The 20,339-nt window shown below is 48.2% G+C and overlaps 10 protein-coding genes across 12 annotated transcripts; 5 read left to right on the top strand and 5 right to left on the bottom strand.

The window, feature by feature from the left end:
- Positions 1-705: 705 nt before the first annotated feature.
- BDCG_09440 (FAD binding domain-containing protein) lies at positions 706-2,172 on the bottom strand (the record flags this gene model as incomplete). Its single annotated transcript, XM_045425232.1, has 3 exons — positions 706-1,365; positions 1,436-1,681; positions 1,792-2,172. 3 exons carry the CDS (start codon positions 2,170-2,172, stop codon positions 706-708), a joined length of 1,287 nt encoding a protein of 428 aa, XP_045273773.1.
- A 186-nt stretch (positions 2,173-2,358) lies between these two features.
- BDCG_09439 lies at positions 2,359-4,912 on the bottom strand. 3 transcript variants are annotated; one of them, XM_045425229.1, is made up of 4 exons: positions 4,478-4,912; positions 3,000-4,424; positions 2,455-2,890; positions 2,359-2,378 (listed from the first exon to the last, which is right to left on the bottom strand). In XM_045425229.1, exons 2-3 carry the CDS (start codon positions 3,536-3,538, stop codon positions 2,770-2,772), a joined length of 660 nt encoding a protein of 219 aa, XP_045282938.1. In that variant the 5' UTR covers positions 3,539-4,424; positions 4,478-4,912; the 3' UTR covers positions 2,359-2,378; positions 2,455-2,769. The 3 variants fall into 3 exon arrangements, with proteins under 3 accessions (XP_045282938.1, XP_045282939.1, XP_045282940.1); XM_045425230.1 differs by having other exon boundaries at positions 2,455-4,424; XM_045425231.1 differs by having other exon boundaries at positions 2,455-4,420.
- BDCG_09438 (salicylate hydroxylase) lies at positions 4,328-5,829 on the top strand (the record flags this gene model as incomplete). Its single annotated transcript, XM_045425228.1, has 5 exons — positions 4,328-4,372; positions 4,438-4,696; positions 4,787-5,031; positions 5,205-5,363; positions 5,392-5,829. 5 exons carry the CDS (start codon positions 4,328-4,330, stop codon positions 5,827-5,829), a joined length of 1,146 nt encoding a protein of 381 aa, XP_045273772.1.
- Positions 5,830-6,193: 364 nt separating this feature from the next.
- On the bottom strand, positions 6,194-7,749 carry BDCG_09437 (uncharacterized protein; the record flags this gene model as incomplete). The annotated part of the gene is made up of 3 exons (XM_045425227.1): positions 6,194-6,887; positions 6,929-7,431; positions 7,702-7,749. 3 exons carry the CDS (start codon positions 7,747-7,749, stop codon positions 6,230-6,232), a joined length of 1,209 nt encoding a protein of 402 aa, XP_045273771.1. The 3' UTR covers positions 6,194-6,229.
- A 135-nt stretch (positions 7,750-7,884) lies between these two features.
- Positions 7,885-10,113, top strand: BDCG_09436 (uncharacterized protein; the record flags this gene model as incomplete). Its single annotated transcript, XM_045425226.1, has 2 exons — positions 7,885-9,000; positions 9,255-10,113. The coding sequence occupies exons 1-2, from the start codon at positions 8,228-8,230 to the stop codon at positions 10,111-10,113; spliced, it is 1,632 nt and encodes a 543-aa protein (XP_045273770.1). The 5' UTR covers positions 7,885-8,227.
- A 273-nt stretch (positions 10,114-10,386) lies between these two features.
- Positions 10,387-12,926, bottom strand: BDCG_09435 (sterol 24-C-methyltransferase). The gene is made up of 4 exons (XM_045425225.1): positions 12,366-12,926; positions 12,278-12,312; positions 10,805-12,152; positions 10,387-10,732 (listed from the first exon to the last, which is right to left on the bottom strand). The coding sequence occupies exons 1-3, from the start codon at positions 12,567-12,569 to the stop codon at positions 11,249-11,251; spliced, it is 1,143 nt and encodes a 380-aa protein (XP_045273769.1). The 5' UTR covers positions 12,570-12,926; the 3' UTR covers positions 10,387-10,732; positions 10,805-11,248.
- A 303-nt stretch (positions 12,927-13,229) lies between these two features.
- On the top strand, positions 13,230-15,696 carry BDCG_09434 (pre-mRNA-splicing factor slt11). Its single transcript, XM_045425224.1, has one exon. The coding sequence runs from the start codon at positions 13,316-13,318 to the stop codon at positions 14,525-14,527; it is 1,212 nt and encodes a 403-aa protein (XP_045273768.1). The 5' UTR covers positions 13,230-13,315; the 3' UTR covers positions 14,528-15,696.
- BDCG_09433 (mitochondrial zinc maintenance protein 1, mitochondrial) lies at positions 13,234-15,773 on the bottom strand. The gene is made up of 3 exons (XM_045425223.1): positions 15,506-15,773; positions 15,246-15,428; positions 13,234-15,078 (listed from the first exon to the last, which is right to left on the bottom strand). Exons 1-3 carry the CDS (start codon positions 15,579-15,581, stop codon positions 14,963-14,965), a joined length of 375 nt encoding a protein of 124 aa, XP_045273767.1. The 5' UTR covers positions 15,582-15,773; the 3' UTR covers positions 13,234-14,962.
- On the top strand, positions 15,703-18,327 carry BDCG_09432 (DnaJ like subfamily C member 2). Its single transcript, XM_045425222.1, has 3 exons — positions 15,703-16,119; positions 16,214-16,354; positions 16,418-18,327. The coding sequence occupies exons 1-3, from the start codon at positions 15,967-15,969 to the stop codon at positions 17,459-17,461; spliced, it is 1,338 nt and encodes a 445-aa protein (XP_045273766.1). The 5' UTR covers positions 15,703-15,966; the 3' UTR covers positions 17,462-18,327.
- Positions 18,328-20,014: 1,687 nt separating this feature from the next.
- Positions 20,015-20,320, top strand: BDCG_09430 (uncharacterized protein; the record flags this gene model as incomplete). Its single annotated transcript, XM_045425221.1, has 1 exon — positions 20,015-20,320. One exon carries the CDS (start codon positions 20,015-20,017, stop codon positions 20,318-20,320), a length of 306 nt encoding a protein of 101 aa, XP_045273765.1.
- Between the last annotated feature and the right edge of the window lie 19 nt (positions 20,321-20,339).

The following is a 20,339-nucleotide window of genomic DNA, read 5'->3' as shown; positions in this document are numbered from 1 at the left end:
AAAGTTATATCAATGAATAAATGTCAGGAAAAAGAGGTTATACACTACTGAACGCCACCAACATCGTATTACTAAACGCCACCAACATCGTATTACTACAATATTTCTCATCATCATCAGCTTACTACAACGCTCGTCTAATACTCGCTTATGCTAGCTCTCTTGGCTCGCACATATATTTTACTATAAATAGCTCCATCTTTTGTATGAAATAGATATATTAGATAGTGTACGGATAATATAACAAGCAGATCTTGATACAGATAAGATTCATATGTCTTCAACATATTCATCCGTGACACCCAATCCGACAATAAATTATATAAATAAACAAATAGATAAAGTCAAATAGGGGGACACCATTCATTTACAAACAACGCCCAGCAAGATCTCTATCAGGCTTTGGCGCCTCGACAGAGCAATTAAAACTAAACTGTCTCTGTGATGAGTTATGGTATTACATTCCTAAGACGCCCGAGCTGTGAGGGCGAAGAGGGGTTTCGAGATGTAGAATATAATAACCAGTCAACGGGACAAGCTATCTGTTTTAAAACAACCATTAATTTGCGCTACCAAGATCACAAGAGAATCCTGCCGCCTGTTGTTCTTGGTGATACTTGGCTTCCGTTTTTAAAGAAGGGAGATTTTCGATTTTCCGTCTAACCATATTCCGGAAGTATAGCAGATATCCCGATTTTAGAAGAATCACGAAGCCCCATCCAACCCAAGGCAACCACAAATTCGAGCATCAGGATCCCATCGCCGTTGAATTTCCGATAGTTTCTTAGTCTGCTCAATACCCCAGACCTCCGATCTCCGTTCCTGAAAATCAAACTCCCCCCCATACGCTCCAACAGAATGTGGTTCAATCCCCTTCATAACAGCACCGGCCCAGGCTTTACATGTTGAGTCCTCACTTTCATGACTCCATATGCCGTAAAGTGCGAAGAAGTGATCGGATTGGAGGCTAAGGGCCATGTCCGGTAGCTGTCGTCTGCTGCAAGGCTTCATCCCCGTCCAGAACACTTGGGACGTCTTGGTAGGTAATGTCGTGAACGCTTGCGCGAGAACGGCGACGACATCCGCATCGTTTTTGAGATAGGCATTATCAACATAATACCTGTGTCCGTGTGGATAGGCATCGGCTTTACTCTCCAGTAATTCGCTGAGGCTTGTTTCTGTGCCGACAGAATGAGTTAATGCACCGGGTGGGCGGGAGTCTTCGGCCTTCTGCAATGCCTGCTCTAGAGTATGCTTATCCTCGCCAAAGCCGACAAGCGCAATTGTAAGGCATGGCTCTTCTTCTCCTGGAGGATAGCTGCCAATGGCAATAGCTTCGATACCGTCTTCGGGAGTAAATGGGACCTAATTCATATCAATATAATGAGCTCCAAAGGATGGAATCGGGCTACAGTGCAATCAATAGGGTTTATACCTTCAGTATCCATGAAAATGCAGCGTGATAATCTTTCATCGCGTACACATATCGCGATAAACGCACCTCTTTTATAGCCGGCCGAGTCCGCAGGTGAAATCGAGTGACCACGCCAGGGAATCCAGGGCCCGCTCCTCTGGCAGCCCAAAAGAGGTCGCTATTTTGTCGTGCGTCTGCTCGAATTAGGGCCCCGCCAGCTGTCACCACATCGATAGAGAGTATTTTTTCGCATGACCAGCCCCAGTTCTGCTCCCACCCAGTCAGTCCATCCCCATGAAGAATAATATCCGGGAAACCAGGCATACATTGCAATTCCAGCCCATCCCGCCCGCTAGAAGAAATCCCCCCATACCTACATCAGGACAGTGGCCAACCTGGAACATCCGACCCCTCGCGGTGAGGTACTCATTCAGAGCCCGAGCGGTCGTGCTTGGAGAAACGCTGACAACCCCCGTCTCTTCGTCAAAGGAGGTATTCGAATAATTTCCAAGGTCTAGTAGCATAGCATCATCGCGAACGCTCCAGGCAGGAAAGCTATGTCCGCCGGAGAGGACTGAAACTCGACATCCTTTCTCAATAGCTAGTTTTACCGCGTCAACAATGTCCGACTCGGCTTTTGCGAATGCAATGGCTACTGGATATCTTTTGGGTATGGCGGGGTTAAACAGGCGTTGAGTACGTGCTTCTTCATAGGTTTCTGGCTTTGCAGAATGGCGCCACACAACGGATAATGACATGTTTTGTCAGGGAATGAATGGTGGGTTTTCTCTAAGGTACTACTCAGTCGGCAGGGGACAAAGGGACGAGAAGCATGGCTCGCATATATTATTAGAGTTGCAGAGGAGGTCAGAGACGATGCTCTAGACCAAGCTCAGTCTACACTCTCTTGATGTACTGCGTATATTGCCAAAGATCATTGCGGGGAAAAGCGCTTGCCCGAGGTCTAAAGGAGTGTGTGGTTAACTAGTTAGTTTCCACAGCCTGGCTGATTTCAAGCTTTATTGATATCTCCAACTTACTCTCAGATCGTTTAATATCCTCTTACCGAACATCCATAGGTGCATTCAGTCCCTCCCATACATTCAAATTGCAGCTTGAAGCTAATATATAAATTATGCAGGATATATGTTCCTTATCAAACATGAAATAGCTGAGCTGTAGAGCCTACTAAAACTCTTGAGTCTTGGAAAGATGGTTTAAGTAATAAGATACATATATATGCATACGGACAACAAAGGTTTCAAAATACCACTTGTCTACTCGGTTTGACTTTCCTTCCATTCCCCGAAGGGCTTAACCTTCGCTTTCTTTGAAGACATCTCGGATTCACACACTCACAAACACGAAAGGGTGATACGGTTGTTTCTTTTGTTATCCGCGCGCTCTTTTTGTGCGTGACGGCACGCTCTTTTGTGCTTTGGCCAGTCCGAAGATTGGCATGCCCTCGAGCAATACCTACATCTCGCAGCATGCCACTATGGTCAAATTTCTCTCACTTCAACAACAAATAGAAAGGAAATTCTAGCACCAGAGAGCCTGGGGAACCGCAACTGCAGTAGCTTACCAAATCCGCTTACAGCCAGCGCAGCGCTTCACATTTTTCACAATTCCGCAGCTCTCACAGCCATATTGAGAGCAGGTGATGGCTTTTGGCAACACATCTCTAAATGATTGCTTGGCTACCTCCTCCGCCTGAAAATCACACTCCCCAGCGGTAGTGCAAATAGGGACGACGGAGTCCCACACCGATGGCTGAAAGTCACTCGATGGCCCCAGTTCGGAACATAGAAACGGCACCATACCGTGGTATAGTACTTTTGCTGGTTTCCCGCAAACCTGACATATCCACCGACGCGCAGAGAAAATCTCCTCGTTATAGACGGCCATCACACTCTGAAGGAATTGATTTTCAGCACCATGGTCGACGGCCTTTCCGGTTGGAAGATTGCAAAGGGCAAGCGGGCAATCCACAGTGAACTTGAAAGCGTAGGTATCACCCTTATAAAAGGGCGCACTTGGAATGCCACATACTCCTTGGTAAGTGATCTGAGTTGTAAGGGCCTGAAGCTTTTCCCTGGGGATATATTTTTGTCCACCATCCATCGCAGTGGTTTATTTTTCAGCGGCCCGATTGGAAAACAGAGAGAGATTTGACCACTGCAAATAATTCAAAGTAGGCTTGCAAGCGATGACAATGAGCGAGTTGGATTGTCCAGAATTACTTTTTGGTGTCGTTGAGATTGCGTTGAGGATGTCGACGTCCTTGTGTGCTGTCCATTTTGGGTAATCTCGACGACACCCCTTAAGCCTCCCCACATACAACGCAATTGTTGGCAATATATTGTCGGGAATTTTGGAATAACGACACTTTCAATATACAGCATTATATTAACTGTGGGATGTCTTGCATCCTCCCCTAAACTCATGCATACAAACGCAATGGTTGTGCTGTCGTCCCTGGGAGACCTGACTAGCAACACAGTCATTTAGAACTAAACTGCCACCACCCGCCCTCTTCGTGTTCAATAAACTTAACTCCGAGCCTATGGCACCCGGAATGTCACGACAACCGCACATAAGACTGCAGAGACGGGTTTACTCTGCTAACAAAGCGTTATTCAACTTCGTGGATGCGCTCGTTTGATGTCTGGGTTCGGCTGCATTGAATACAAAACCACAGATTCCGCAAGCCACGGCGAGGGCCCCTCTCTGTGAGGACAGATTTGGTTAGATGTTAAGCTACAAACTGAGGAGATCTTGGACAAGTTCTCGTTCTGATTAAGCAGAGCTCAGTCAGGCCACATATTTGAGGTGCCGTGACGGATAAAACAGATCCCTTCAAGCTTATATTGTCAATAAATAATCTTTACCATTCCCGATCATAGCACAGTTATGGAGCTTCCTCAACACGTTGCTATAGTTGGTGGGGGTCTTTCTGTATGGCAATTTCCACCCCTCGCCTTTCGAAACATGGGACAGACATGACTAACTGTTCGTATTAGGGTTTAAGTCTTTCACTTGCACTACAGAAAGTTAACATACCATGCACCGTGTATGAAGAGCGCGCTGAATCTTATGAGACCGGCGGTGGAATAACTCTCTCGCCCAACATTCTCGATGAACTGGGTGTATACGACCGTGTCCGCGACAAGGGTTATCACTTTGACACTCTAGCCTTTAGTGACAACGATGGAGCGATCAAAGACGTCTATCATTTTGGCTCTGAGAAGTTGTACGGCTACAGAGGCTTCCGTATTATGTGTCAGTCACTCATTAATGAGATGAAGTTGATGCTTCGGGAATACGGGATATAGATCCATATCAACAATATCAACAAGCAATTCATGAAAGCCATCAAGGACTCAGAGAAAGAAGTCGCCATTGAATTTGCTGATGGATCGGTCGAATCTTCCGATATCGTGGTGGGAGCTGACGGCATTCATTCAGCTATCCGGAAACATATCGTTCCGGACGTGAAACCTGGTTACTCTGGTTTGATGGCTATTAACAGTGCCTGCTCTCGGTCTGGATTTCTTATTCCCGAGAACTTTCACCTCCCTGCAACTGTTATGTCCAAGGTTGATGCATTTTTGATGGTACTGCAGGAGGCAGGAGGTTGACGGCTCTCATGTCCTCATTGGTGCACAGCAGCGTTTCCCCGAGAAGGATAAGGAAGGCTGGGATGCTCTGGCAGCGGACAAGCAAGGACTACTGGACATGCTACGAGATAATTAGTCCAACTGGCCCGATATCGTCCAATCGGCACTAGAGAATGCACGCGTTGAGAACATGGGCATCTGGCCGTTCTATGGGATCCCGAAGTTCAAGCAAGTGGGCCAGCTCCACCGACAGGGTTATCGTATTGGGCGACGCTGCACATGTTATTCCACCCACAGCCGGCCAGGGGGTTAACCAAGCGTTCGAAGACGTGAATATGCTAGCTTTACTTCTCTCAGAACCTATCTCCTCAGACGCCTCTTGTGGAGGCTTTGAAATTTTGGCAGGACTACCGCCAGCGCCAGATCGATAAAATCCTAGAGCTTACCCAGCAAATGAACCCGAAGCATTTACCCCCTGCAGAACAAGCCAACCTTCCGCCAGGTGCAATCTGGACTGACGATTCAGCAACAAGCGGAGAAGGCGGCCAATTGGGGTGGTTGTATGAGCCGGACCTCGATGAGGACGTTGCGAAGTGGCTTGCTGATCATGGTTCATCGACAGGAGATTCTATTTACTCTCGGCTTTTTCTTACAATTCCTCTTGTGTCTGCGGTAATATCGAGACGTGAACTGGGAGGCCTTCTAGTGTTCCCCGGGGGGGGTATTTGGGCCTCTCAATGTGGGCTACAGTCGAAAATGATTTGGCAGCTGATACCAGCCCTTCCGCATGAATAACTGACTTCAATATTGTACCGCGTATTTCTTGATGTTGCCATGAAGAAATCTACTCTGGCCGCCTTTTATTTTTTATTTTTATTTTTTATTTTTTTTGGTGGTTGCAATCATGCTGCTAGGGCTTTCACATATTAGCCGATTTGGAAAGTGTCCACAGGTACTGCATGATACCTTTATCATCATCTTACCCTGTCCTGTTCGCTGTCAAAAGAATGGTACGACGTGCTGGGCCACGATGCCCAACGAACCCGCCCCTATTACAGACTAATACGTAAATAAACTTTTGATACACAGTTGAGTGTTCCATTTGTGAAATGATACTCTGTGCATGTATTGTAAAGGTGAGCAACTATCTGATCATAATCAAGGTTCATTTTAGAGCCATGTTAAACTTTTCTAATCATTCGCAGCTATAAAATTGATTGAAACTGGGACTTAATCTCGTCAAACCATTAAACGCAATGAAACACTCGGGAGACACCCAATTGCAAAGGCTAATGGCCAAGCTCTGTAAGAATCGTGGAGGGTCATACCAATGGCATCTGACTACGGTCCCGTCCCTCCTGGAGCTCCCCGTGATAATAGAGCCACCTCCCCTAGCTATCGGACTATCGTGAACATCATCATAGACAAACTGCGTCGTCCGCCGTGCTTGTTGACGCGTCTTCAGACTGGCGGACAGCAACGCCCAATCGTCCCGCTTCGTCTCGCGAATAAGGTCATTGGCCATGTCCAACCTTCTGTCATACTTTATTGACTTCTCCATCGCAGAGATTCTCCTGCCATGCATGTGGAGTTCTGACGTCATTGCATTGGCCGAGGCTAGTAGTGTAGTTGAGAAGACAAAAAGCGCTAGAATTAAAATCTGTCCCGATTTGCTGACATTACTGACGAGCGCGACGTCAGTGTACACAAGCAATGTCGCGAACGCGGTGGCCGAGTCTTCGAGAAAAGAGCAGTCGCGCAACCATTGACCAGACGTCACTGCCTTTAAGCCATTCCACCGCGCCCTGAAGTCTAATCCAGCGATCTTGGCTAAGGAGAATGAGCAGATCGCCCTGAACACAAGGCTCGGAGGCGCCTTTCCAGCCAATCGTACTTCGTCGGTGGATGACGAGCACATTGCAGAGGCGAGCGAAAACTAATGCGAGCAGGACGGAGACCCCACCAGTCCCGCGCAATAATTAGGACTACTAGCACCGCTAGGGACGTAATGGGGTAAAGGAAGTATGGAACGCTCGAGAAACTAAAGGATGTAAGGGTCAATGTCCGACTGAGTTTAGTATTTGTTTCCAAGGTTGGGGTTACTTTTAGATAGGTGAGATGACCGGTAACGCCCATCTTCTGCAGGAAGAGTACCGTGGCAGGATTTTCAACACGGAATACATGTCCAGATGTCAGCGCGGCGACTGCTGGTGCCTCGCCATTGTGGAGTTCAGTTGCCGACTGTTGTCGATGGATGCCAGGGCAAAGGACGAGTATGTCGAGAAGAGTTGTCCGTTTGGCGAGAACGGAAACTTCTGCAATGGCCACAAGGCCCGCGACGTTTAGCGCCACCCCAGAAATCTGCAGAAAGTTCCAGGAGCGGGGATAAATTTCAAACTGTTCGAATCCGTTATTAGTGAACTGGATATTTTGTTGGCAAGCATTTCAACAGCCTTCTCGGGCTGCGTAACAGGCGCGGGATGAACATGTTCGGATGAGGGTCAGGGACCACAGCATATTTGAGACACGACCATTTCGGCCAATCTACGGCGATCTGACTCTTTGTCAAATTAACCCAATTCCCACCAGCGAGTAAGATGTAAATACGTTCGGAACACTCTTCTGCACGTTCGATTGGTGAAGACCTGGATGTCTCGGCCGCCTCACCGGGCTTGCGAACTTCGCCACGCGCGGGCCGGAATCCGAGGGAGGCATATCGAGATCTGCTTGGAGAGAAAGATAGGGTCTAGTCAATCTGGCTTATCAAGCGCCTAGAGATGGCGTGCGCAGATATCTAAGTTCCAGCCGCCTTGCGGCTCTTATGATTCTATGAACATAAATCAGCCCACAGAACGCTATACAGGCTATGCTGTGCCTTTCGCACTCTAGCGTTTTATTGACAATGCGACGGGCGTTTGTCAAGTCTACGATATCCCCGAGCCCATGTGCATAATACACTTTTGTAGCTCAGGGCTCTCCAGGCTAACTACTTCCAGCAGAAGCGAAAAGACGAAACTAAAACACTATCAGCAATTGTTCCTCGAACAAATTGCGATAACCACACATGGCGTCATACGACTACGCAGACAGTTACCTTTACGGCGAGGAGAATTTCGATTATTACGACTCCATGGAGGAACAGGGAATGCTGAACTCGAATGCGATCTGCTAAGGCGCTCCTTCCCCACCGACGATGACCCAGAACCTAATCGCTTCGGCTATGGGGTCCGGGCGCCTACTCCAGAGCCCTACGTCTTACACCTGGGGCCCCAAGGGGCAGAACTGCCAGATTAAAATCCTCGAAGGTAGCAAATCGCATCCGATGGAAATAAGGCCGAATCTCAAAGCAGCATTGTTACGATTTCGACTCCCGAGTTCGCCTAGATACTTGTGGGTGGATGCACTCTATGTGGATCAGGCGAACCAAGAAGAGAAAAGCACGCGAGTAAGCATGATGTTTCGAATCTTTGATACTGCCGATAATGTGTGTGTATGGCTCGGCGAAGAGACGGATGAAAGTAGTAGAGCTATGGAATTTATTCGAAGTCGCTTAAAACCATCGTTATTGAAGGAGTGGATTTCACTGTCTGCCTTGATAAGGCGGCCTTGGTTTAGTCGGCGATGGATTATCCAAGAGATAGCCCTGGCAAAGAAAGCTACCGTGTATTGTGGGAGGGAATGCGTGGAATGGGAGGAGTCCGCTAACGCGATCTCCCTTCTCGTCCACAGCAAAGAGAATGTTCAGCAACTCTTGAGAAAGTCGAGTGATTATTGTAATCATCCGGATTGTCACGGAGATGTTAGTCAATCGGCCGCCGCCCGATTGATAGATGCTTCTGATAATATGTTCAGGAAGTCAGAGCAGGGGCAGATCCTCGAGCGACTCCTTTCCCTCGAAGAGCTCATGTCCTCTTTGTCTGCATTCGAGGCATCAGACCCTCGAGACGTCCTCTATGCGATTTTATGGTTAGCTCGTGATGCCCGCCCGGGCTTCAAAAGCGGAAAGTCATAGCTTCCGATGATCAAAGCTTGGTCTCAGGACCCTCTGGATGCGCGGAGTATCCGATATCACCAACGAACAACTCGGATGTATTACCTGGTGTTGTTGTGCAGTTTGAGTCCGTGGAAGGGAGTAAAAGAGCGCTTTCAGATATTACATACAATGCTGGAAGTCGGAAGTGATTGGACCAGCACTATCCGATCCCGCATATTTTCGTTAGCCCCGATATTATGGATGAACCGGCGATGATATCTGACCAGATCAATGGCCATGGCCGTGAAAATGGGCCACTGACCCAGAACACCATGCTACCCGAAAAGAACCTCGGACCTCCTCCAATCCATCTACACATCCCATCCACCCAAGGATCCGTTGACTCAAATCAAAGCCCAAGGGGTGACTCGGACCGAAGCTCAAGAACAGACTCAGTAGAACCGAGAGAAGTCCTAGCGATAAAAATTGCGAGATCACTCCAGGCCAAGCAGCGAAAAAATAGAATTCCAGTTGACTATAATAAAAGCGTCCTGGATGTGTATAAAAATGTTCTAAGATTCATATTTACTCGGTCGGACTCACTGGACATGCTGTGTCGACCCTGGGCGCCTGCTGGCTTGAATCTACCTTCTTGGATGCGGCCTGTTTCGGACAATCCCTTTGCCACGGAAAGACATGGGGTTTATCGTCGGGTTAATGCTGATCCCCTAGTGGGTAAGCCCTGGCCTAGCCCGAATCTTTACAGGGCTGCACATAGTATCCCCGCCGACTGGAAATTTGACCCAGATGTGAACGAAAGCCTCAACGTTCAAGGATTTGTGCTGGACGCAGTACGGAAAAAGGGATCAGCCGCACGCGCTGGGGTTATTCCATCTGACTGGAACACTATTGCCGGCTGGGACAACTCAAGCTCGCCACCTCCGGAGACTTTCTGGAGGACATTGGTTGGGAATCGGGATTTTTCAAGCCACAAACCACCGCGGCATTGGCGAAAGGCGTGTCAGGATGCCTTTTGCCTCAGAACGTCAGGTGGAGATCTCGATATTAAGGAGGTAGTTGTATATGAATGCCCAAAATTCGTGTAGCAGTATTTAGAACGAGTACAATGCACTGTCTGGTCACACAGACTCGCAGTTCTAGCGAAAATACGAGCACAAGAATCACTGTGTCTTGTTCCCATGAGGGCGAAGAAGGGAGACAAGGTGTGCATTCTATATGGATGCAACGTTCCCGTCTTGCTTCGCGAGAGAGATAGGGGTAAACGGGGTTGCTGTGGTGTTTTGGAAAATGGTTGCGGCTGTGGTTGTCAGAACTGCAAATCAGGCTCTGAGAGCGGACCTGTTAGTTATGAATTGATCGGAGAATGTTATGTGCATGGTATGATGGACGGGGAGGCCTTGGTGTACAAGCAGAGGAATAAAATCAAGGGCCAGAACTTCGACATCCGATAGGCAAGAATGAGCTAGGTTGGAAAATGGAAGAGAAGCTGTGCATGTTGGGTATCGTAAACACAATGGTAATGTTAGGAAGTGTTAGATAGGGTTAGTAAATCAAGTTGTGTGTGCTAGGTAATCTGTCGTCTTGCTTCATCAACGTAAAGAGTGATGAGATGACGATGAAACGAAAAGTTGGAAGGTATCCATAATCTATAGCCCGAGGAAAGTTGGAAAGCATATATTGGACCGGTCGCTCTGGGACACCCTGCTTGGAGCTTATTAGCAACACCAGGTCGGGGTGTGCGCCTGACTTAAGATATCAACATCAGGAATTTCAAACCTCATATGCGTCTGGACCATGGAGTGTCAACTTGAAATAGATGGGCTCTACCCCCAGTGCTCAGAAATAGGTCCAAGGTAGCAATGTACAGAGCTATTATATTTAACATTTCAAAGCAAAATAAGTAAACAAATGGCAAAATGACATGTGAAGACGAGCAAAAATGCGACACAAAAGAACAGAACCTCATAACAGAGAAATACAATGATACAGAATTAATTAGCCCCTCTTTGTCTAGAAGGTGGGGAAAATGACATAGTAAGGGCCTGTCTATATAAGCATGACTCGCAAGGTGAGAATAAGGGGATGTGGTGGCGGAAGAAGGGTAATGTAAGGAAGAAGAAAGAAAGTTAAATATTAGAAGAAGAGTAAACAAAGTACTACTCCGCAAACGCACATTACTCCAAATTTCTCAAATCCATTCCCACAGAATAAACGAGATGTTTACTTTTTATTTTCGGGCTTGCGTCCAACCATCAAAAACATGGGCGTGAACAACTTCTTCTCACCACCTTTGACCAAACAGTCAGCTGCATATGCCAGGCTGTCACCAGTCTTCTGGGCGCCATGAGGCATGATGCCAACTTTCTCAAGCCCACCGACAAAACGGTGCACGATCGCACGACCCCACCAGGTCATACGTAGAATGGTGAAAAAGTCTCCCATTGAGGACATATGTTTCCACGATCCAGCCAGCGGGTAGTACCAGGGGATGTCATCGGGCCGGTCAGCTAGATCTTCAGCGTGCACAAGTTCAAACCCAGCCGCTTTGATGGCCGCCAGGGCAACTTCTGCCTTGACCATATTGGAGATGCCGTCACCTTGCTCAATCCCCAGACGGATCTCGCGGTGCTCCGGGTTGTCGTTGTCGTACTTGTCCGTCATGACCCATTCGTAGACACCAAATGTGCCACCGGGTTTCAAGACGCGGTAGATTTGGCTATAGACACCCTCCAGCGATGGGGCATGGACGGTAGCTTCGATGGCATAGACAGCGTCAAAAGTCTCCGGCTCGAAGGACATCTGCATGAAATCGCCCTTCGTGAAGCGAAGCTTATGTGACAGACCCTCCTTTGCAGCGTAGTGGGTGGCGCGATCGATCTGGTAGTCGTTGTTGTTCAGGCCGATGACGTTGACACCGGCAAATTTGACAATTTCTCTGGCAGGACCACCAACACCGCAGCCCACGTCAAGAACAAGTTGGTCCTCCCGAAGGCCGATCTGGTGGGCGAGGTAATGTTCGTGTCTGGCGATGGCCTGGCGGAAAGGCTCTCCGTAGGCAAACCGACAGAAATGGAAGGATGAGCCCCAGCCATACTCATAGAAATCGGTGGCAAGATTGTAGTAGCTATAATTGAGTGATTGTATTTTAGCATAAGTAACAATGTCTGCGCATATTTTCTTTGGCTTCCTTTTTCCCTCGTCTCTTTTGTTGGTCGTTCGTGTTGAGTCTTCAAACCAGGTGGTACTTACTGTCGAGTAAGCGTAGCATATTCCGCTCTTCGTGCCTAAAGGGCCATGTTAGAATTTGCTCCCAAGAGACAGAATTTTCTAGACTAACCTGTCTTATTTCTTCCGTCTCTTCTGCGGATGATTTCTTGTCCCAGTGTTTGAAGTACTCCTCAACGGCGGCCTTTTGCGCCGTATGGTCTTTGGCGCTCATGGCAGCCAGGCCACCACGTCTCTTTGCTGATGAGCCATGAAGAGCCTTATTGAAAGCAGCATCGCGCTTGTGGTCCTCAGCCTCGAGAGCTGACGGTGCCATTTCGCTTGATATGGAGTAGTAAGAGTGAGTGGAGAGGAAAGGGGGGAGAGGAAGAGCGTTTGGATGGGTTTCCAGGAAGGTGATACAAACGGAGTTGGAAGAAGCCAATTGAACGGCAAACACACTCAATAGTATCTGGAACCCTGAAACTGTACTTTGTATAAGTACGGAGTATATAAGCGAGAACTGCGCTTCAGGGGAACGGGATGAGGTGTTGAGAACGCTGGAAGTTATTTCGAACTTCGAAACCCTGAAAACAATAATATCCCCAAAATCTTCTTTCGGCCACCAAAGGAAAATTGCCGGGTTTACGCAGTAGGAACAGGGGGAACACACTAGACCGGATATGGAATAGCGGATGGGTGAACAGGGAAATCATGAAGCGCTCATGGCCAATCAGAGCTTGATAAACTATGCAGCCCTTCACAAAAGAGTTGGCACTAAGCTGTATGTGGATTAACACTAGCCCTGGTTTATCGGATCTGGCCAGAATTGGGTGACGCCACATTGTCATTAGCCAATAAAAGGTCGGCATTCATAATATTGGACCCGGATAAAGTTGTTCTTCCATCCCGAAATTAGTCATCATTGACTCAGCAATCCATGTGATCTTGCCAAGACATTCCACCTTCCAAATTCCAAATGCGGTAAAGTGAAATATCGGAATCATTTGCCATACAAACGAGGAGTGCCTTATGACAACAACTATATCAACTACGACAAGATAAGTGCAGGAGACGCCTACCATGCCTCCTCCTCAAATAAAACAAGATATCAACCGCTCCGGCTGGGAAACAACAGACTTCCCCTCCGTCTGCGAATCATGCCTGCCCGACAACCCTTACGTCCAAATGCTCAAGGAGGACTACGCTGCTGAATGCAAAATATGTACTCGCCCAATGACGATGTTCCAGTGGAAACCAGACCGCACAGCACGCACAAAACGGACAAACATTTGCCTAACATGCGCCCGGTTGAAGAACTGCTGCCAGTGCTGCATGTTAGATCTCTCCTTCGGCTTGCCCATCGTTGTTCGAGACGCGGCGTTGAAGATGGTGGCTCCCGGTCCACAGAGCTCAATAAACAGAGAATACTACGCGCAGGAACACGAGAAGGAGATCGAGGAAGGAAGAGGGGCTGTGGAGGAATATGCTAAGACCGATGAGAAGGCTAGAGACTTGTTACGAAGACTGGCGAATAGCGAACCGTACTACAAGCGACAGCGAAGGATGGATAACAGCAACAGGGAGAACGAAGAGCAGCAGGGGAGGGAAGGCTCAGGACAGAGACAAATAGGATACGGACCAGGGCCAAGCACGGGAGGATCTACGCCAGGACCCATTCGAACCAGCGATATTAGACGTGGTGGGCCGCATGGTTGTGGAAGAGGGGCGGGGATGCGGCGTGGGCGCGGTCGTGGTGGTGGACGAGGATTCCCTAGCGTCGCCCAACTTCCCCCAGGGCCTCAAGACATCCTCCCGCCCGATGACCCCAACATAACCTCCCTCTTCATCACCGGCGTCGAAGACGACCTCCCCGAACACGCCCTCCGCACCTTCTTCACCGAATTCGGAACCCTGCGCTCCCTCATCTGCTCCCACCGCTCACACTGCGCCTTTGTCAACTATGCCACGAGGGAGGCTGCGGAAAAAGCAGCGAACCATTGTCAAGGCAAAGCAGTGATACAGGGCTGTCCATTGCGTGTACAGTGGGGTAAACCGCGGCCCTTGGATAATATGGAGAGGGAGGAGAGGATGCGATATGCACGGCAGGGACGTACGGCGGTTGCTCCTAAGAGGAACACGGGCGCAGGTGGTGCGGGTAAGGCTGCTAATGAAGCTGCTCAGGGTGGGAACGCTGGAGCAGTTGGGCAGGAGGAACGGAAGCAACCGTCGTATGCCGTCGCCCCACCACCGGGGAGTGGGGATGTGCAGTATGCTAGTTTGGCGGGCGATTGATATCACTATGAGCGGCTTTTCATGGGTTATTTGGCGTTTGTCAATACTTTTCTTGCTTTCATCGGTTGGATTTTGGGATCATGGGAAATGTGTAATCTTTTCCTTTTTGTGTAAATTATATACAAGCGGGTGCCGTTGTCGTTTTTCTATGCATATCTTACACATCGCACTCTCGCTCAAATGTAACAGACAGATACCCTCAAAAATTAGTGTACAAAAATCCCGGCCATCCCCACCGTATCTGTATCATGATTAGGGTATATCCAACCTCCAAACTCCCATCAGTCAAAGGCCCAGTGACATACATCTCGTTTCCAGAAATACCTTACCTGCCGTCCAAGACCACGCCCGGTGCGACTATGTATCAGGGATTCTTCCGAGTTCCTCCCTCGATTAACATCCGTAACTCATATTTATGTATTAGGCCACCGGTTCTCACGACTGCGTGTTCGAACACGTCTTCCCAACCGCGACCTTAACTTTCTTATTTTTCCCCGCCGTCTTAATGGTATCATTATCACCGCGCTCGATGTGTTCGTGGATTCGCAATTCTACAACGTCAACACGTCAATACGTCAGCATACTATTCACCTCTTTTCCTTCCTTTCCTTACTTCCATGGTCCTCGTCAGCACACCGCAACCAACTCACGGCAAGCAACCCGAGAAAACCCCAATCCCCCCAACAGCATACGATACGAACAGAAATATATAACATACCATATCGATCCGTATCCTCCCCAGCATCAGAAACTTTAATCCCCTGCACAACATTCGTCCTCAATATCTCTGCCGTCTCGACTGCATGCTGGATGCGCATGGGTGTATCCACACCCAGTTCGCGGTGTTGGTCGAACTGTTTTCGCGCTTCAGCGCGAGCAGCATGGAGGGTTGTAAAGTCACCTGTGGGGGGGCTTGGATGTTAGTTAAGCTAGAGGGTAGATAGTGAGTTACATATACAGCTGGGGGGGTTATGTTACCGTGGAAGGCAATGCGAGTTGCCCGGAGGAGGAGGCGGTAGGCGCCTAGAGCGGTGGGGACGGGTGTTGCAGCCATGATCGGGAGTTATATATTACTTTTCGCTATGTATATCCTCGGTGAATAATAGATAGCGGGTGTAATAGGCGTTAATGCATAAAAGGCTAGAAATGGCCAAGAATCACCAGATTAAAATCATTATTGGCGTAGTTTAGCCCCCCCGGAATCATTCAAATGAATCTATAAGTTCAACTTGGAGATGTTAAAAAAGTCCAGGATTGCAGCCGGGGATTGACTTCTACGTCCCAAACAGGTTTAGCGTTATCTGGTCTCGCCTAAACAAATCTGCATCATTTTTTTTTTCCAGCTTTTTAGTCCTCGCTTCGGTTGTCGCAACTCTCATATCTACCTAATATCTATAGACAAGCTCTAGATATTATATACGAATTGAAGCTGACACGGGATGGCTACTGCTGAGATTGTACACCTGCCTCTTCCCGCCCTCCCAGAGGGCTGGAGTGCAGAGAAAGACTTCAAAGTCATCGGCTCGCTCTCTAGCGCTACGCAGCGCAATGTCGAGCCTGTTGGACCGCACTTTTTGGCTCATGCCCGAAGAGTACGTTATTTTGTCATTTACCTGTTTGCCTTTATAACTTTCTTTTCTTGCTGTGATTTTGTTGCGGAACTAACTGAAAATCCCCCATTAACAGAAGCGCCACCACCGGACGTTCTCTGAGGATGACAGAATCCAGGCCCAGGAAAATGTGAAGAAGATTGAGGAAGAGGAAGTTGACGAAATCAGTGAACCCGAGGATCCTATTATGCTTCAGCGGGACGCCAAGGATTGGAAGGTATTACTTCTTACAGCATTTCCCTTTATTCAATTACAGCCTGGATTCTAACTATATAAGTAGGGCCAAGATCACTATGCTGTCCTCGGGTTGAGCAAACACCGATACCGTGCCACAGACGAGCAAATTAAACGCGCTCACCGCAAGAAGGTCCTCCGTCATCATCCGGATAAGAAGGCCGCGTCAGGCAACGCCGACGAGAACGACAGTTTCTTTAAGTGTATTCAGAAGGCTACCGAAATTCTGCTTGACCCTGTCAAACGCCGTCAATTCGATTCCGTCGACGAACTTGCCAATGTACCCCCACCCGGCAAAAAGAAGGGCAATTTCTTCAAGCTCTGGTCTCCTGTCTTCGAATCAGAGGGCAGATTCTCCAAGACCCAACCAGTCCCTAAACTTGGCGATGAAAACAGCACAAAGGAAGAGGTCGAAGAATTCTATAACTTCTGGTACAACTTCGACAGCTGGAGATCATTCGAATATGAAGATGAGGACGTCCCCGATGACAACGAGAACCGCGACCACAAACGCCACATCGAGCGCAAGAACGCCAATGCCCGCCGGAAGAAGAAGACGGAGGACACTGCCCGTCTGCGCAGACTTGTAGACGACGCTCTTGCTGCTGATGAGCGAATTAAGAAGTTCCGTAAGGCGGAGCGTGCCCACAAGGACAAGCGCAGGCTCGAGAAGGAGGCCGAAGCGAAGCGCCTAGCTGAGGAGAAGGAGAAGGCCCGCCTGGAGGAGGAGCAGCGGAAGAAGGAAGCAGAGGAGGCTGCCAAGGCTGAGAAGCTAGAAGGCAAGAAGGCCAGGGAGGCTGAGAAGAACGCTGCGAAGAAAAATAAGCGGGTGCTTAAAGGCAGCGTTAAGGATGTGAATTATTTTGCTGAGGGAGGGGATGCCACTGCGGCGCAAGTGGATGGTGTGCTGAATGATGTTGACCTAATTATTAGCAAGATTAGCAACGGGGAACTTGCTGCGCTTGCTTCGAAGCTTGCGGCTGCCGGCAAGGATGCGGCTTCTGTCAAGTCCACTTACGGTGAAGTTGTGAAGGGGCTTATTGGCGCTGGGAAGCTGAAAGAGGGGGAGACAAGATTTTTGACTGTCTAAAAATTTTATCTAGAAAGAGGTTTTATCTTTTATGACCAGTTTCTAATTTATATATATTCAAGGTCTATCCTATTATTTTTTCCGCCTTCGATCGGCTCATTGAGCGTGTTTCTACTTCGCAAAGCAAAACAAAAGTAGATTTCACTCGATGATCTCCACGTCGTCCTACCGTATGCACATAGATTTTATATTATTAGTGCGGATTGGTTGTGCTTGGGAATCTATGGTGGTTCTAGAACTCATACCTCCCTTATTTTTACCCCTTCGACCCGTCACTAGTTAGATTTTCACTAAATTCCCAGCGGCTTACGGCTTACTTGCCATAAAGCGAGCGAATCTTTTCACGGTTCATAAACCCAAGATATTCATACTATGCTCAACGCTACATTCTCCTCTAACCTCTCTATACCATTTCGTTTCCCAGCTATGATCATAGCTGTCATATATTTTACACCATATGTCCCAAATAACTAGACTCTACATCAAACGCCTTATTGTCCAATCTAGATCATGGACATCCCCTTGGAGAAAGATGACCAACTCGAAGCCTCCAAAACTTCACCAGGCCTCTAGCAGGCAATCTGCGTGCAACCAACCAAGGACGATGATCCCGCCAACAAACGTCTGAAAGGTTTCTGAGTTCCCAGCCCGTTGGAACAGGCTCCATGGGCTTCGCAGGAAGTGCCCATAAACCCCAAAACCCAAACCCTATAGAATAATGCACATACCCTATTCTCACGGATAGGGACAATGAAAGGAACTCATAGAATACCAACCTAGAGGATTCTGTTAGATAAGTGAACTATAGTGCATTCTGGTTAGCGGGCTATTTTCCACTTTTTCTCCCCTCAGAAGAGAATCCAATCGTCCAGATATAGTTGTAGAAGAAGTGGCCCACATTCCCTGGATCCTGGTCTACGATGATGCGTTCGCGTCGGCCTTTCTGCTAGCGGATTGGAAGGGAACCTATTAGAACACGCCCGCCATAGCTCTCACAGATTTTGCCTAGCTGTTCCGTATCGCGTTGGTATATGGACAACCAACCGTGCGCTTTGAGCCATGATATATTATGCTTGGAAAACTGGTGGTTACGCAAAGTACTTTGCCGCGGGAGAATCGAGGCCGAAGTTGGTCCCCTCGGATCACCTAGTTCCGTTTCCTTGAGCCTTAAGGGGGTATCTTAAGGACAGTGTCGCCGACTGGCCTACACTAAAAACAAAGGAGAAACAATCCGCAGTCGAACAGACTGCCTTTGTTGCATTCGCCTTGGTGCGGGCTCCAGAAACCTGCCGTCCAACATCGACGCGTGTCCCGTTAAAACACATATGTTCTCTAAAAGGGAGACGAAGGAAAAATAGAGAATAATGAGCCAAACGACTAGGTCGAACATCAAATCAATCTGGCCATTGCCATTGAAAACAATGTTGCATGCGTTTCATTGCATAGACATGTTCCACAGCACCGGGTGTAACACCAGATAAGCTATATCAAAGAAGGGTGATGGGGGACAGACATTAGCAGTGGATAGGAAATTTTTATGCCATTGGTAGCAGGACAAGGCCCGCCAATTTCGTGGGTAAAAATGGCCATTTCTTTTTTTATGGTGGGGGAAGCTGAGAACTACAGTCATTGATATTGGCAGGATTGCTTTCCCGAATCTTCGAGACGACTATTGACCACTAAGGACACCAAGGCGATGCATATCCCGTATGTCAAAATGTGGAATTTCCATATACAGACAATTTGCCGATTGCCTCACAATATTTTAGCTGGAGAAGCCCCAGCTTTCACTCAGTCTCACCACGAATGCAAAGCTCGGGATATGTTTTTATTTCATCTGTGACCAATCCCGAAAGAAGCCGTGATTCAAACATACCGGCCACAATCCAAGAATTGGAGCCGGTTCCATTTTCAACACGCAAAAGATGTCAGATAGTATTTAAGCCAGGACTGGACGACAATATTCACTGATTGCGGAAAGGCGCCCTTTTCGAAATCGAGAAACGAGTTTGACGGACACCCTCCAATAAAGAATATCCCCGGTTTTGACGCTGTAAACACGCCAGAGACTCGCATCGGTAACCACACTAGAAGCTAAAATTCAGCTTCAAGCCGGGATCTTATGTATAACCAGAGCAATGCCGCAGCAAACATGTTGGGGGATCGATGCCCAGCTGCCGAAATATGCGTGGCCATTCAGCAGTATCAAAGTAGAATTATATTAAGCCCCCCCACAACAGCAGGACTTGCCACTCGTACAGCGAAGGGAATTTTCAACAACGCCATCTTATCAGTCTATCACCCATCTCTGCGCCATGATTGGCACGGATCCTCGCACTGAAAGCGGAATCAGTTCGTTGCCTTCAATAATTGAGGGGCAATGGAATGGAGCAATGTCAACTGACATTATGATTCAGCCGCATCCGCAGTTCCATCCGTTGGACGGCACACATTGCCCAAAAACTTGAAGAAATAGACTATTAGGTAATAGGAAACTGATATCTTGCCGGGTCTGGACAGTCGGGCGATGGCAAGAGGTGCTGGACAGTACAAATGTGTCTAGCGTATGTGGGGAAGCGTCCATGGCAGTGTAAGGAATTGCATACTTGTCTGGAACAAGTATGTGCGGAAGAGAACTCGACTCGAGCACACCAAGCTGAGCCCTTTGCTACGAGAAACGGCCCTTCGCAGGCTGGTTCGTTCGGTGCCGCAAACACGATAGAAAAATCGCAGGTCCACAGTCTTCAGGAGAAATGGAAGCTCCAGGCTGCATGTTTTGGTATTACGGTAACTCTCCGCCTAGACATGTATGCTGGCCGTATTGAATACGCGCCAAGCTTATTTCCGACCAAGCCCTAACCCTAACTGCATCCCGACC

This window comes from Blastomyces dermatitidis (genome assembly GCF_000003525.1).
Source record: "Blastomyces dermatitidis ER-3 genomic scaffold supercont1.15, whole genome shotgun sequence".
In the NCBI taxonomy this organism is placed as follows: Eukaryota; Fungi; Ascomycota; class Eurotiomycetes; order Onygenales; family Ajellomycetaceae; genus Blastomyces; species Blastomyces dermatitidis.
Note: the sequence above shows the minus strand (reverse complement) of the source record. Positions and strands in the feature narration are given on the sequence as shown.

Bases quoted from the DNA above. Each gene is read 5' to 3' on its own strand.
- BDCG_09432 (XM_045425222.1), top strand. From the start codon at position 15,967: ATGGCTACTGCTGAGATTGTACACCTGCCTCTTCCCGCCCTCCCAGAG. The intron at 16,120-16,213 runs GTACGTTATTTT...CCCCATTAACAG, and splicing joins TTTTGGCTCATGCCCGAAGA to AAGCGCCACCACCGGACGTT. The intron at 16,355-16,417 runs GTATTACTTCTT...CTATATAAGTAG, and splicing joins GGGACGCCAAGGATTGGAAG to GGCCAAGATCACTATGCTGT.
- BDCG_09435 (XM_045425225.1), bottom strand. From the start codon at position 12,569: ATGGCACCGTCAGCTCTCGAGGCTGAGGACCACAAGCGCGATGCTGCT. The intron at 12,313-12,365 runs GTTAGTCTAGAA...ATGGCCCTTTAG, and splicing joins AGACGGAAGAAATAAGACAG to GCACGAAGAGCGGAATATGC. The intron at 12,153-12,277 runs GTAAGTACCACC...ACTCAATTATAG, and splicing joins TATGCTACGCTTACTCGACA to CTACTACAATCTTGCCACCG.
- BDCG_09433 (XM_045425223.1), bottom strand. From the start codon at position 15,581: ATGGCTGCAACACCCGTCCCCACCGCTCTAGGCGCCTACCGCCTCCTC. The intron at 15,429-15,505 runs GTAACATAACCC...GCCCCCCCACAG, and splicing joins AACTCGCATTGCCTTCCACG to GTGACTTTACAACCCTCCAT. The intron at 15,079-15,245 runs GTATGTTATATA...TTGACGTTGTAG, and splicing joins GGAGGATACGGATCGATATG to AATTGCGAATCCACGAACAC.
- BDCG_09439 (XM_045425229.1), bottom strand. From the start codon at position 3,538: ATGGATGGTGGACAAAAATATATCCCCAGGGAAAAGCTTCAGGCCCTT. The intron at 2,891-2,999 runs GTAAGCTACTGC...TGCGAGATGTAG, and splicing joins GCTGGCTGTAAGCGGATTTG to GTATTGCTCGAGGGCATGCC.
- BDCG_09434 (XM_045425224.1), top strand. From the start codon at position 13,316: ATGCCTCCTCCTCAAATAAAACAAGATATCAACCGCTCCGGCTGGGAA.